The sequence below is a fragment of the Pelecanus crispus genome, chromosome 6 (genome assembly GCF_030463565.1).
Source record: "Pelecanus crispus isolate bPelCri1 chromosome 6, bPelCri1.pri, whole genome shotgun sequence".
NCBI lineage: Eukaryota > Metazoa > Chordata > Aves > Pelecaniformes > Pelecanidae > Pelecanus > Pelecanus crispus.
Window position 1 is genome coordinate 48,729,346 of NC_134648.1, and position 15,991 is coordinate 48,745,336.

The following is a 15,991-nucleotide window of genomic DNA, read 5'->3' on the forward strand; positions in this document are numbered from 1 at the left end:
AGTCCTGGTACATCTGCTTGGCCACGCCGGAGGCGCTGGAGAAGACGGTGCCGGAGCCGCTGGGGTACTCGATGAAGAGCTTCAGCTCATAGTCCATGCCCGGCTTGGAGACGGCGTCGAAGGCAAAGACGCGGCCCAGCAGGGCGTGATCCTTCTTGAAGCGCACCTCGTAGGGGGTGCAGCCGGCCAGAGTGAGCAGCGTGTCCCGCACGATCTTGGGCTTGCTGGCCCACTCCTCGGCCCGGTTCCGCAAGCTCTCGCTGAGCTCGGCCAGCGCCTCCGCGTTGCGCTGCTTCTCCTTCAGCTCCCGCTCTTGGTCGCTGCTGGACACCGAGCCCGGCCGCTTGCCGCAGGCCTCGGAGGACGAGCCGCCGCCTCCCCCGGCGCCGCCGCCGCCGCCGCAGGTGCCCCCTTGCGAGGAGGCGGAGGGAGCCGGGGGACCCCCGCCGCCGCGGCCGCTCAGGCCCCCGTGCGGCGGGGGCAGCGCCACGCCGGAGGCGGCGGGCCCGTTGAGCAGGGTCTGCGGCAGCAGGTTGGGGGGCACGTTCATCTGGGCGCCGGCGGCCCCCGGGGGCAGGCCGGACACCAGCCCCCCGTGCGCCCCGCGGCGGGAGGAGGAAGAGGAGGAGGAGGAGTTGGGGCTCTGCCGGTTCAGCTCCGGCGGCCCGTCCTCAGGCGGCTTGGGGAAGCCGTTGGGCCCCCCCAGCCCGTTGGGCAGGCGGGCGCCGTGGCCGCTGCCCAGGCTGCCCGGCGGCGGCGGGTACTCGAAGCGGCTGCGCTGCTCCGCCGCGGCGGCGCTGAGCCCGTAGCGGTCCAGGCTGGACTGGGTCAGCCCCGCCGAGGCTGCCTTGGAGGAGGCGTCCACATGGTTGAGCTGCTGCTGGGCCGCCGCCGCCGCCGCCGCCGCTTCTTTGGCGGAGAGCGGCACTGCCTTGACGCCGACCGGCGGCGGGGGGCCCGGGGAGCGGCCGTCCTGGAAGCAGCCGTGCGCCCGCTTCAGCTGCCGGGCCGTCTCGATCACGAACTCGATGCGGTCGGCGCCCTCGTAGTTGACGCAGCCCCGGCAGACGGGCTCCGTGAAGTCCCAGATCATGGCCCAGGGCATGCGGGGCAGGTCGCACAGGTAGCATGACTGTCTCCGGGACGACGACACCTGCGCGGCGGACATGGTGCTGCTGGCCGGGGAGCCGCTGCCGCTGCCGCCGGGGTAGGGGCTGCCTCACTCTTCCCCCCCGGGCTGCGGGGGGCGGGGGGGGCTCTCCGTACCTGATCCCGTCGCCCCTTTCAGCAGGGGGGATCGTCTGCTGTTAGCTCGCTCCCGCCGCCGGAGAGGGCTGCTGCTACCTGGTCCCGCCGCTGCTGCCCCGCCGGGGTGGGAACCGCTTCTCCTGCTCCTCCGGGGGGCTGGGTGGGGGTCGCCTTCTAGCCGCTTCTGTTTCCCTGCGCTCTCTAGCTCTCCGCCGCTGCTGCTCCTCCTCCGCGAGGAGGCGGAGGTGCACGGAGGAAGATGGGGGGGTCACCTTCCACCCGCCGCGGCTGCCTCGCGAGCTCGCGCCTCGGTGCGTGCCGATCCTCCGCCGCGAGCGAAAGAGGGGCACCCGCACGGAGCCCTCCGGTCCCGGCGGCGGCGGCTTCCCCGAGCGCCGGCGGAGCGGGAGCGGCCCGGGGGCAGCGGCGGCAGCAGCGTGGCGAGCGGCGCCGCCTGCTCCTCACTCACATCCTCGCCGCTGCTCGCAGTCCGAGCGCGGGGTGCTGCGCGCCGCCGCGTGTGCCTGCGCGCCCCCTCCGCCGCGCCGCGCCGCGCTCCCCCCGCGCCGCGCCGCGCCGCCCCTCCCCTCCTCCGCGCCGCGCCGCCGGCTCGGCCGGGCTCGGCTGCTCCCGGGCGGGGCCCCGCGTCAGCGCCGAGCGCCCGCCCCCCGCTCCCCTCCCCCCGGCCGGCGGCGCGGAGCCCACTTGTTGCGCGGGGCGCGCATGCCCGGCGCCCTGCCCGCGCCCTGCCCTGCGCGGCCGGCAGCTGGAGCGCGGCGGGGCGCGGGCAGCCCGCGCTGCCGGCTATGTTTGGAAACCTGAACGCCAGATCGCGCCCTCGGCCTCCTCCCAGCCCGCGCCGCGGCTCCTCCGCCGCGACAGCGCGGCCGGGAAGCGCATGCACAATGGGGGGTGGGGGTGGGTTTCTTTTTTTCCTGGCTGGGCTTTCTAAGTTCAAATGTCTCGCTTTCAGGATTTTGTAAACCCGCGGATCGCCCCGCTTTGCCTCCGTGACGACTGCGCGGCGTCCTGCCACCGAGGCTGGCGGTGGGATTCCCGTGCGCGCCGGCTGCTGAGGCAAATGGGGAGGGATCCCGCCTTAATATCCGATTTCGTGTTTCTCTTTCAGTGATCCCGGTGACAGAATGACACAGTTTCTGTAAGCCCGTGACTACATCAGAAGCTCTTCCACTTTTGATTTGTTTAAATTAGCCATGTTTGCCGAGTGTTTAAGGTTGGGCTGGGAAAGATAGTGCTGTGCGTTGCTCAGGGGTGTAGGAGAGGCCGGGCAGGTGAGTAATCGCTGTGATCTCATCTCGCTAATGCAAAGGGACATAGGATTTCCCCGGCGCTGTGAGAACGCACGGCTTTTTTTTTTTTTTTTTTTCCCCTTCTTTCCCTCTTTAAATAGCTTGCTAACATTTGCATAACACTGCTAACAGGCAAATTACTCAAAACAACTTCGGCTCATGCAAATAAGCCGAGAATTCACTTCACTTGGGAGGACAGCAAACTAAAAGAGCCCCACAGCCTGCCTGCTGCCGGCCGCGATCCCCGAAGTTGCCCGCTCCCCGCCCGCCCCCGCGGCCACGCCGGTGCCCGTGCCCGCCCGGCGGGGCTCCGCGCAGCCCGCCTTCACTCCCGCTGCGCTCGGGGGCTGCTTCTGCGAGCACCCGCGCCGCTGCCCGCGTCCGAAGAGTAACACGCTCCGGGTGCGGGGCCGCGGCCCGGGCTGGGCTGCGGGCGGCACCGCCGTGGCGTCACTGGCGCAGCGCCGGGCGCGGGGGAACGCTCGCCCGCGCCGGGAATGCGGAGCCTCCCCGGCCGGGCCGTGCCGGGTGGGCTTCTCTCTTTCAGCACCTCTGCCTGATCCCTTTGTTGCTAGAACGCCGAAGAGCCCGTCCGCCACAGGTTTCCCTCGGTGCTTTAAAGGGACGTGGGGCTTTCCACGGCGTGGTGCCGCGGCTCACTTGCACACGCGCGCACGCCCAGCAGCGATGCGGCACCGAGCAGGAAAGATACCTTGTGCTCGGTTAGTAACGTTTCAAAACTCACACGACACAAAGTTGCTGCTTTAAATAATTCGGTTTATATCGCCAATGCGCCTCATTTCCATTTTTAGTTGTCTAAAACGTTTTATATGTGTCTGGTTATAATCTATAAAGCTGGCAAATGAATGTGATATGTATGTGAGCGGAATTATTTTACAGGGAAGGCTTAATGAAATGCATACGCCGAAGTTACAGAAATGGTAGGAGCAGATAAAATACAGTAAGAAAATCAATTCTGACAAAGTGACTCTTTTCCAGGGGAAGCTTGCAGAAGCAGCGAGTAGAGATAGAAAAGTCTTTGAATTATGTGAGTCTCCTATATGCAAATGGGCTGGAGAAGATGCGCTAAAGGAGAGTGGATTTCACACTTGGAAATTTCACACCTAAACTGTGGACATTATAGAGGCTTCACAGAAGCAAGCTTCCAGTAAGGCAGATGAAAGCTGGTCAATGTAAAAGTCTTTGCTCCCAGCCACAGTGATTTAGTGATGGCTGCAGGATTTCTACATTAATATGACTTTACTTGACTAAACAAGCATGTGTTCGCTCTGATTCATACTGGAAGGTCAACTCCTTTCCTATCCTTTTACTGCCCCGTGTTGATCTTCATATGAGAACCAGAACTGGGCTGTGGGAAAAGGTCAGCCCCTGCTTAAAAAACTCAGGTTGAGAGAGCTCAGGCTTTCCCCTTCATCCCGACTGTCTGGGAATGCAGAACTGCAGCATATCCCGACTGTATTTCAGTCCCCGGGTTATACAAACCCAACACATGACAAGGCACTCTGTGTGCTTGAACCGCCCCTCACCCTGGCTCCCCGCTCCACTGAATCCTCCTGCAAGAAAGCCCTTTTTTGGTAACACTCACCTCACAGGAACAGACTTCTTGGCTTACAAGAACAGTCTTTATAGTGGGTGTAAATAATAATCACCTTAGATATAATCTAGCCTCAGAAAACCATCTACAGGTGCTGTCAACTCCGTTTATAGTTTGTGAACAGAAAAAGAGCAGAGATTAGCATCTGTGACCCGACCAAGCTGCCTTTACTTTTACTTGCAGGATACGCTGTCGCGGAAATATGTTTGTTTTTCTGTAATGATTAAACTTTGATTTAAACTTTGGTCATGAGCACGTACTGTACCATTACGCAAGTGGCACTTAAGGATGAAGTGTCAGCATAGCAACAATATGGCCAGCAGCAGCGGTGATCTCTGCAAAGCTGATTGATGAAGAGAAGTGCAATGTAAATGCAAATAAATGCCACGCCGTAGCACCTTCACAGGGAACGAGTTGTCAGTATCAATCTAATCTGGAAGGGGAAAATAGATTGAACGGTGGCAGTGTAACAAAGCTCCGATCTATGGCAGCGCTGTCCCTGCGAGGGTAGCAGCGTGCTTTCCTGCTCACCTTCTTCCGCCTTTCCTTTCCTCTGCCATGCAAATGGCAGGGCAGGAGCGATCCAGATTGGTCTTGCTGGATTTATACTAAACACGTCTGGTGTTTATTTAGCTCTGAAATAATCCAGGAATTAAAATTACGTTTGGAGGAGGAAAAGAGGAAGCCCAAACAATGAAGCCATTCAGGTGCCTGATCTGGCTAACTGAACGAAAGAAGAGAGCAAACAAAAAATAGCGTAAGAACCCCCCCCCCAGACAGTAGCTTGTTTAATAAAAGGGAGGGGAGCGCAAGGAGGGACGGAGCTGTGGTGGCGAACAATTGCTATCCAGCTACTGCTTTTTGCGCAGGAATGCGAGTCAGCACTTTGGATGCAGCATTAGCGATTCTGCGGAGATTGCCCAAAGTTTACGACCTGCCAGTAGTCCCAAGGGACAAGGAATATAATTTTCTCTATCAGAAGTGAAATCTACTAACTCCTTCCTTTCAGTGCTAGGATAAATACTGCAATCCCTTTCCCTTTATTTCTATTACCCTCTTTATCTGGAAGTACACACGCATGCACACGCACCCGCACATCTACATAACATTAAAACAGCAGGTGAAGCTTTGATTTAAATGAAGGAATCAAAACGATCATACGAAACATGGCGTGCGGGAGCCGGCCAGCACCTTTCTGAGTGCCACCAGCAAGTATGGGAAGCAGAGGATGCAACGCACCATGAAGGAAGAAGCGACAAAACCCAGGTGCCTGGCTACACCCCAGGTCTGCCAGGCTCTGCTCCGTGCCATTCCCATGCAGGAGCTCCCAAAATACGGGGATTAGTGTTGATCTGGATGCGAGAGGAGTACTGTTGATTATCGATCAGCGCTCCAGTATTAATTATGCAGAATATAGGCCAGCCCCAAAGTTTGCAACCAGTAATAATTAGGAGCCCATGGTCTTGGCTGCTGGGGAATGAGCGGTCTGGTCTGGCTCTAAATGCTTACAGCCTGGGAATACATTTAACTCTTTCCTGCTCGCTTTACAAAGTTTTGGCACTGATCGGCGTGGCAGTCACAGCAGCTGGTTGTTCTGCAGGCGCTCACCTACAGAAATGGCTCTTTCCTCAGTGGTCAAAACAGCAGCTACAGCTGGAAAAAAGTATGAGAACCAGAAGGGAAACGCAATCCCGAGAGTGTGATTTACATGGATTTACCTCAGTATAGCAAATAAAATAAAATCCATCACAATGAAATTACTGGCTTCAAAACAATGTAGAGATTAGCAGTGAACAGAGCACTCGGTGGTAAAGGGAGTGTGTTCAGCAAATCAAAACACAAACACTTCAGGAAGGAGTCGCATAATTTTGTCAAATTAAAAGTTAAACAACATTGTCTTCTACTAGGAGCTGCCAGGAAGTGTCAAAACACCTAGTTACAAAGGATAGGAGTGTAATTACGTGTTTCTGTTTATCGTTTCAGTTCTCATCTCATTACAATTCTGGTTTTTCCTACCATTCTTCAGGTAGTGAGCCTTGCTGACCCACAGAGCCTATCGCTTTCCCACCCAGGAGCTCTTCCCTCCTTCCTCTCTTTCGTTCTCTCCTTGGTCTACAGCGCAGACACGTTTCTTAGCGGACGGTGCCTGTCGCCTCCTCCGGTTTTACCGGTCCCATTTCCACGCTGCTGCTGGAGCGCGGAGCCCGGGGCAGGGCCGGGCGGGAGGCTGCCCAGCCCGCAGCCCGCAGCCCGCAGCCCGCCCGCCGCCGAGGCCGGGCCGCCGCCGCCCCCCGCCTCCAGCCCCCTCCCCGCCTCCAGCCGCCCCCCCCCCCCCCCCCCCCGCCTCCAGCCCCCGGCCCCGCCGGCCTCTCGCCTCTGCCCCGGAAAGCAGTTAGGGCTCCTCTTTGAGACCCGCCCCAAATCGATTTTCCTCCAGCTGTCTTTACGGTTTTAAAACCCGCCTGCGAGCCCAGATATCCGCACGTTAACCTTTGCCAAATCTTACAGTGCAAAATAAGACGCCTATAATTAATTCTGCTCGCTCCGCAAGGGACTAGCGACTGGGTAGCGCGGTTTAGCCTGGGATATGCAGAGGCTGGGTCCTTCGCTGTTGTTATTTTTACTTTAGCCCTGGACTGTTTTTATCTTGCATCCTGTGGACGTAGTAAACAATCAACAATAATGAATCAACTAAATCGGTACATTTTTTAAGGCTATTCCCACTGAGAGCCACTTGCACTTTCGTGACAGTTAAGGATCTGCCAAACATTAGCTTAGTTACCAGCAAGACAGGCTCCCCCCCTCCCTTCACCCCATACACAGATTGTTTATCAAAACGTGCTGCCAAGAAAAATATCCCTGCTTTTGGCCTCCACCAGTGATTAATAACACTTGAGAACTGAACAAAACTTTACTGTGTTTTCCAAAAAATGAGGGAGGTGGGAAGGGGGGGTTAAGAAAGAAAGAGAAGGAAAGGAAGGGAAACAAAAAGAAACTGCACTATCTTAAGTTATTTCACATGGCATAACCTCCTTTTCCTCTGTAACTAGGCCATCTGAAAAGAGCTAAACCATTTTTTCTCCAAGACCGTGTTATAAATGCTGATTAACATTGTTATTGAAAGAAGGATGATATGGACACAGGATAAGGGTGAGAACAGAAGGGGGGGCAGTTTCTTTTATTAGCACATATCAAGATGAGCTATGGGGGGAAACCAAGAGGAAAAAAAAAATCATTTACTTTCTTTTCAAAGACTGTTGGTAAAATTCCTAAGGGAGACTAAGTGCCAAAATTAACTGTCTTGGTGTATTACTTTTAGACACTACTGCCTGGGTGAATTAAGTCAAGTCTTCAAGCAGCAGCCAAAGATAGCTGCAAGCTGAAAAAGAGGCACTACATTTCCTTGTTTTGTGGTGAAACTCACAAATTTGTGGAGATTGCCTTCGCTCCAGGGTTTTTTTCATCTCTCTTTCACCTTCTGGGCTATTTTTACTATCTTATATTTGGCATGATAAATGTGTTTTGTAATGGGAAGGCAAGGTAAGAAACAAGCAATTGTTAAGAAAAACCAGAAAAGTAAAAAAATGCCAATGCATCCATGGATACTGTATCTACTTATATGTATGCATACCTGTGAGAGTAGCCATACATATATAAGTCATATAAGGTATTTTTCATTATTCTGTACTCCAAAAGACATTATTTAGTAAAATATAATAAACAGCTCTTGAACAGTGGGATATAGACTAGTGAAAACAGTTTACTGAAATTAATGATGCTGGATTGAACCAAACCTTCCCTTTGGAATTAGTGCCAGACATAGTTTTCCTGAACCCTGTCCAACTGCCTGAGCGACAGACAATTTTCATTCTATTTGTGCTAAAGGCTTATGACTAGTGCTGGAAAATGAAGTCCTTGCCCTTGATCTCAGTGCAGATTAAAAAAAAAAAAAAGGCAGAACTGTGCCAATTTGTTTCCTCTGCCAATAGAAGCCCTTGTGCTTTGGGTAATGCAAAACAATAAAAAGTTCACATGAAAACTCTCCATTGAAAGGAAACCCACCAAGAGCCATGTATCTCTGCTACATTCATCAGCCAGTTTCCGAGATTCTCACAATGTCAGCAAAATGCGGAGGGTAAGGGCAGAAAATATTTACCAGCCAGAAAGACCGTCATCTTTTTCTATTCCACGTCTCACTGCTATGCGTTTGATGATGATTGCTAAAAAATACTCCACTGTAAATAACCACACTCTCCCTTCTGCTACCACCGATCTCCCCACGCTCAGGTACTGCCTGCCGATTTGGGGCTGTGCAGCCCCCGTTGTCAGAGCCGATTCTGTTTCTGCAGGATGAAATACACATTTGACATACACACCCCAAGTTATAAACAGTGGCTATACTGCACTGCTGTCAGCCAGCTAATCTCTGATTGCTTTTTCCTAGATTATTAATAAAATTAGAATCCCAAGCAGAAGGCGTGTGCTTTCATTGTACAGTCTGCACTTGTGACATGGTACATGTGGAAAATTTTGAGTGCACTGCAGTGAATGGTCTGGGGGTTAGTTTTTAGCTTCCGCTAAGTACCTGGCAGGCTGCCACGGCTGAAGGATTCTGGGAACTGAAAGGCTCCCAAGTACAAACTGCCAGCATTAAGCAGTCCTGACAGCTCTGCTCCTTCCACACTTGGCAGCAGTTCAAAGTGCTCTTTCATTTGAAAGGCTGGAAGGCTGCCATGTGCAATGCAGATTTGCTGTGCCTGCTCTCATAAGGAACTGATAAATGCCGTTGCTGTTGCCATGGGGACAGGAGGCTATCAGAATGGCCTTGTGATCTGCAGCCTCTCAGCTCTGCAGGGTTTTTTTTTTTTTTTTTTTTCCCTGAGATGGTGAAATAAATGTTCTAGAAAAGGTTAACTCTTGAAGGACAGGAAGCGCTGGTTTGAAAGGACAGAGTGAGCCTCTGTGCGTGGCTCCTCCGAAGTGCTGGGAACAAGATTAACACATACCTGCCAGCTGTCCCTATTTGGGAAGGACTGGCCTCAGGGATTTTTTTAAGGCCAGGAGGGAGGGAGGGAGGAGAAGGAAAGACCTCCCTCTCCCCACTCAGTCCCTTCAGATTTCTCTTCCAGTTCAGGATCTCCCAGCATAATTAAAAGGCCATCCCCTTTCTTCCCCTCACTATCCCCACATACAGTTTTCAGATGCTAGTGGAAATGAATTAATTTACCACTGGATCTTGTAACATGCCCAATGCCTTTAGCTCTCATTAACATCACTGGACAGCTAGCAGGATTAGACCCATTATGTGGACTCCATGTGTGGTTAACGTGAGTAAAAAGAATGAACAGTGTGATGTAAAACTGCATGTTTAAGAGAGATCTTAGTGACGATGCAAGTCCTGAGAGTGAATCTTGGCTCATCCTCATTCCCAAGATTAAAATAAACACACCCTTGAGCTATGCACACTTTGAGTGTGTATATAAATGAGTGTGCACATCTACTTCTGAAAAAGTGTAGAGAAAAATACAGGCACCAAATACTTTAGCCAGAATTTATACCCTTTTTCCTATGTCTTCTTTTTTTACATGTTATTTCTTTCCATCTCTGCCACAGCAATAAATTTGGGTTCCCTAAAGCCATTTTGCTGCAGTTCAGTAAACTGAATTCTGTTTAACCAAGGCGAAGTCTGAGCATGACATCATAGCAGGGAACAATGGAGTGCATCACTCCTCTCCCTGACCACGCAGCAAACTTCAGGGCAGTGTTTAAAAAGATCAATATGGGCATGTATCTGAGTTTACAGAGTGCATATAAAATGCAGTAAGCATTCAGATAGTGGCATAAAACAGGGCAGATAAAGCATTGGGGGAATTTTGTTTATATACTGGAGTGTTAGCAGTTTGAGGGCTTTGTTTAAAACTGGGAAAAAAATCAACCACCCCCCACATGAACAAATCCCCCCCCGCCTTCCTTCTCTAAACATGGATCTCTGCCTTTCAGAATTGTATACTTGTATCTTCCAATATATGTGAATGGTATTATGAAATGGCACGTTAAAATGGAACAAACAGAATTTCAACCCAAATTTGGCATATAATCTGTTTAAACCCTTGATGGTTAACCTATAGCTTTTTTAAATAAAAGCCACCACTCTTAACTTATTTTAGTTTCACTTCACTTTAGTTTCACTTATTTTTGACTGTATTCACGGTTTAAAAGCTTTTTGTTTGTGAACGTGTTAAGCAAAGGTTTGAATGAAGAAAGTGGTCATTTGAAAAACAAAGGAGAATGTTTTAGAAATAACATAGAAATACACACTATACATGTGTGCACACACACACACACGCACACACCCTTTACCTTTCTGAATTCTCCTTTAGTTTCTGTTTTCAAACAAATTAAGGCATCTGTGATTCTGAGTTTTGTACCTGACATCAAATCCTGCTGGTTAAAACAATCTGCATATGCAAATCCAGATAAGAGCTACTTGTATACATTTGCAAAGCAATTTCAAAATTGCAAACAAGGCTGCATTTCACAAGCCTTTGCACCATACTGAGCTAGGCCAAAGGAAATATTTCTTCCTGACTGCTTGGGATTTTTTTTTTAAATAAATAAATGTGAAGTTAACTGTAATTCTACTGTAATTTCTTTACCTGATTCTCTCTGGGTTCTTGCCTACGGTTGTCATGGTAATTTGATAATTCTGGCTTGCTCTCTACACATTCTGTTTGTCTCACTGGATTTCCTGATTATTCAGAAAACTCTTTTAAAAAACCCTCCTGTCTCTCCCCCTCTGCCCCCGTTCTGGGCTCAATCCTGCTTTTTTTCATTCCTCTAGCATAGAGGAATGTGTATTATTTTGCTACAAATCTACTAAGGTGAAACTGTTTGCTCCACTTACCTGAAAATGCAGATAATGAGATAAGCATGCATACTAGAGCACTTATATTTTCTTTCATAGTCTATGACAGGGGATACAAAGGAAATGTGGAAAGATAACTGCATATAGATTTCTTGTAAGGTACTTGGATCTTAATCCTGTAGATATTATTTAGGGTTTAACTGCTGCATTTCTGACAGCAGAAACGGGTATTTAACTGTTGCCTTTTCAAACGTGACAGACACATTTGTACCTGGAGTGAGAGAGTTAGCATATATTCTCTCTATATGACAGAGTAGAAGCAGTACTTTTCTTCAGGGGTTCAGGTGACAATTTATGCCAGAAGGAACAAACTGATCATGCTTTGAATGCACCCGTGAAAGCCAAAGCAAAATGCACACTGCTAAGTAATATTTAGCTCCGGTGTGTAGTTGCAAATGGCTTATGTCATTGATGTGTGCTTCTTTTAAAAGCACTCAGTGTTAGATTATGTATACAAAATATATACATACGTATTATAGATGTATACATAATATATATGTATGAAGGTACATAAACTTGCCTTTTGGGGGGCGGTTGTTCTCCCCCAGACACGACATGATTTTTGTGATAAAAGCACAGAGCTACCACATGTACCTATGGTTACTTTAAATAATTTGCTTGAATATTCCATCTCATATTATTTTCTTTGTCTAGTCCTTGTACATTTAGCCTCTATGCTCTTCAAGAAAGGGTATGTATTTTACTGTGCTGGTCAATGCTTCATACAACTACACTGACGTGATCTTTGAGATCATTAGGATCTCAAAGACTTATTTCAAGGCAAATAATTCACCATCGTTAAGAGTCATAACTGAAACTACAGTCCAATTTATTACCATTTAGACCAAATAATTTCCACTATACACGTGCTTTCCAAAACTATCTGTATCAATGGGATCTGCAATCCCACTGGATTGAAAGGATCTGTATCAATTGAAAGTACCATTATCAATGGAATCTACAGATTCTGCTGTCTGGCCTCTATTGCTTTCTTCTTCTTTCTCATTCTTGTACTGGAAAGCACATTTGGGATTTCTTTCTAAGTCCTTCTGATGGCATCACGTTGTGGAACCTGATAAGGTCAGTGAGCATTCCAGCTGTGACAGCCCCTCTGCCCCAACCTATTGCCAGAATCTAGGACATCTGTGACATCATCTGACAGTCTGTGACATCACCCTGTGAACCGCAAGACCAGAAAAAATTGCTGTTCCTTAGTCACCATGAATTTAAAAGGTGTCACAGGTAGTATTTGGCATGCAACTACAATGTTGATGCTTGATTTTAACTGTGAAAATGCTGCTAAAATAACCCTTGTGCATAGAACAAAGGAGCTATAAATCTGTTTGCAATCTTTTCAGCTGTACAAATCTTATTTTCTTCTTACTTTGATTTTCAAATTTCCATTTTCAGTAAAATAAAAATGACAAACTTTATCCAATTCCTATATAGTGTAATAAATCAGCAATGAACACATTTTCTCTTATGTGCTAAAAACCACATATCTCCCACCACTACTCAAAAGAAGAAAAGGTTTCAATAAATCACATGTAGGACATGTAATGTTAAAATGTTCTTAAATTCACTTTAAACTCCTATTTATTCATGTATTTCTACAGTGTAGACACTGCAGAAGCTCAACAGACTGTACACTTCATGCCTAGCAGAAAAATGATGGCCTGTCTCTTCTGAAAAGAAGACCGAGCAGGGGAATGCTCTACATTACATTCTGCTAACACCTAATTATTTTTACAAAATATATCCGGTAGCAGTTATTATTTGAGCGATCATAAATATTTACAAAGAAATTACAGTCATGAAAGCAACCTACATGCTGATGCTTTTTTATTTTCTTAGAATGTTGTTTATTTACATACCTGCTAATTGCTAGAATTCAGTAATCTGTAGTGATCTTACTTTTATTAGCGTAAATTAGCAAAGTCTTGCTGCACAAATTAGCAAGGCTTTGCCACACAAATATAATAGGCTCAGCTATTTCTTTTAAAAGTCAGTGTGCTCTAGTCCATTTTTTTATTACTGTTATCTTTAGTTCTGTGAAGCCTTGGAACATTTCCCAGTCTGGATCTATAGAAAGTTTCCCGGGAAAATGTATAAAGAGCCTGTGTTCTGCTTTACTCTGTGCTGGCAGTGCCTCTGTGCTTTTGGTGAGCTAGGTCTTTGAAGACCTAGCCCATGCATGGAGTCCAGTCAGGCTGAAAAATTTAGCAGTTGAGACATTTTACAATCCAAAATCTCCTTTAAACAAAGGTGTGGTTTAGCAGGACTGGCTGCTTCTGACCTCTTTCAGCCTCTTATTATTGCAGCTGCTATGATGTAAGGCTGAGTATGGTAGAGCTTAAGTAGCCGAGGCTCAGGGAGAAATGCTGAGAACAGCTGTTCTACTGTAAACATTAACAAGGGTTTGACTTCACTTGCAAGCTGGGAGCATTCACAGTTTCTGCACAAATAATACTTCAGGAATTTGATCTAGATGTTCACAGCACAAAGAAAAAAATTATCCCTTCTATATGTTACTGCAGCTTTGAATGAAGCAAATTCTCTGCACAGAGATGCATCCCATTAAAATCAACAGGGAATTTTTCACATTAATACACAGCTTCACACAGACGATACAGAACACACACAGGCAAAGAAGCAGCAATATTTATCTGCTTTAGCTATTTCTAAAGCTCCTATCACGTTGGTATCTAAGTGCCAATTAGATACCAAAAATATTCAGTTGTAGCAGACACTGATGTCTGCTGATTATTGTAGAGCTACAAACAGAATCTTATCCAAGAGGGCAGAGAGGGATTTGACTGCTTTCCCCTTAGCTCAGTGCTGCAATTCATGGATGTTAGGAAACAAATTTCAGACCTCATTTCCTTCATTACATTCTCAGGGTTGCTTTATTCTGAAGCAAATGAAAAATCTCAGACAAAGTGACCTTTGCAGCTAGTGGGGACGCTCACTGACATCACACACATCTGCACACGCACACACAGAGATGCAGGCCAGATCCTCCAGACACCGAAAGCTGGGTTTTTTTGCCACATTATCAATGCAATGGAGTCTGCGAGGCAGCTCAGCCAGCTACTTGCGCATCGGCCAGTGCAGATACGACAAAGCCTCCGCTGGTTTGCAGCCACTGCAGGGACTGCAATGGCTCTTCCTTTCCTGAGTCCTTGTGAAAGACAGACAGTTTAGAAATGGCTAAACTGAGCCTACTTCTCATGGATCCCCAGCTACCAGACTAGTTTCTTGCATCCAGTGGTAGCCAGTGCAAAATACAGTAGCTCTACTGGTGTTACAGTTTACACTAGGGACCATGCTGGCAGGGAGACAACCCCAGGATGATGCAAGGATGGCTTAAAGCTGCATGTTCACCACCGTCTTTGAGGCCTGCCAAGAACTGCTTGGCCAAAGCTTGGGGTCTGGGCAACAGTCCCTACTTACAGACTCCTTCCAGAAACTCCCCATATTAAATATAAAGCTATATAAATCCTAACTATCTTTCCCATTTGTTATTATTATGGTTCACAGGCTAAGTAGCATAAATTCTGGTCAGCCCTTTGATAAAAGACCAAGGCAAACTTGGGGTCCAGAAAGACTTGTTAAGATTCATCACTTCCAATGAAAATCTTAAAGCTGTGCCTGTGCTGTTGGATGTGAACCCCTTTGAATGAGAAATAAAATTAACCAATTGGACATCTGAGCTTTTTAATGTTCCCAGGACATTTCCCAGAAATCTGGAAGTATCACATTTACTATCTCCCTAAAATTCAAAGCTAGTTAACTATATTTTGTTCTTAAACTGTTTGTGTTTATGCAGCATAAGGGGACGTTTTTGGTCTCTGTCCTGTTTTACAGTGTTAATCTATTGTGCAGTTGAACAGCTACTGTCTCCTCCTCCAGAGTGGCTGTGTTTCTTCAGATCACGATTTGTTTCTATGTTTTGGGATGAAATAACATAAACCTCTGTCTGTCTGATACAGCTGTAAATATTGGTTCTCTTGCATTCCTGTACATAGTGGAAAATAAAAATATTCTGAGTGCCATTTATTCCTGACCCCAGGCATGTTCAAATCTCCAATTAAAGTTTCACCATCCATGTGCGGTAATTGAGGCTTTGAAATGCACCTGGAAACTTATCTCTCTTTCTTTTCTTCCTTCCTTCTCTCTGACAGGATTTCAGAGCTCTGGAATTGTAACTGTTGTTAGTTGCCTTTCCCCTAGTCATACTTTTTATTGAACAAATGTTCAAAAAACTACCCAGTTGTTAGCCTAGATCTTGTAACCAAAACAAGGCCCCATCCTGTCCTCTTCCACTGCCCATGCCTGTAATTTCTTCTCAAGCTGAACGCTGAACAGGGCTAAAGCCAGCATACTATTACGTTTGGAACCAGGTTCCATCCAGGAAAATGATACAAATGAACCTGGGAAATAAGCTGCAGCTTGAGAAAGTAATAAAGCATGTTACAGTGCTCACATGTAACTGGAGATGGAGGAGCTGCTTCCAGAACAGGGACTGGAAAGGACATACTGGCACCTGTGTAATTTCTGAACCACTGAAGTAAAATTCCTTCCTCTCTGTCTTGGCAAGCCCAGAGACCAGATGAGATGCTGTGGCCTGGCCAAAAGAGAGACTGCTCTGGCACTACAGAAACCCCTTCTATAGCTGATTCTTCCTGTGATAGTAGCTCTTCTCATCACCTCAGACATGCTCCCTGAAACACCAGCCCCAGCTGCAGGTTCTACAACTGGATGAAACATCTGTCACCACCATTAGAACCATTCAAGCAAAGAGTGGGATAAAGCACCTCACAGCACGGGGCCAGCAAAGAGTAACCCTGCTCTAGGTTGGCAGCGCACATTCAGGCAGCTGTATCAGGGCAT

At 48.1% G+C, this 15,991-nt stretch overlaps 1 protein-coding gene across 1 annotated transcript in view; it reads right to left on the reverse strand.

The window, feature by feature from the left end:
• IRF2BPL (interferon regulatory factor 2 binding protein like) overlaps nt 1–1,168 on the reverse strand; it is a 2,278-nt gene extending 1,110 nt beyond the window's left edge. The window contains exon 1 of the mRNA XM_075712860.1: nt 1–1,168. This exon is cut by the window's left edge and continues 1,110 nt beyond it. Coding sequence (XP_075568975.1) covers nt 1–1,168 — 1,168 coding nt within the window.
• Between the last annotated feature and the right edge of the window lie 14,823 nt (nt 1,169–15,991).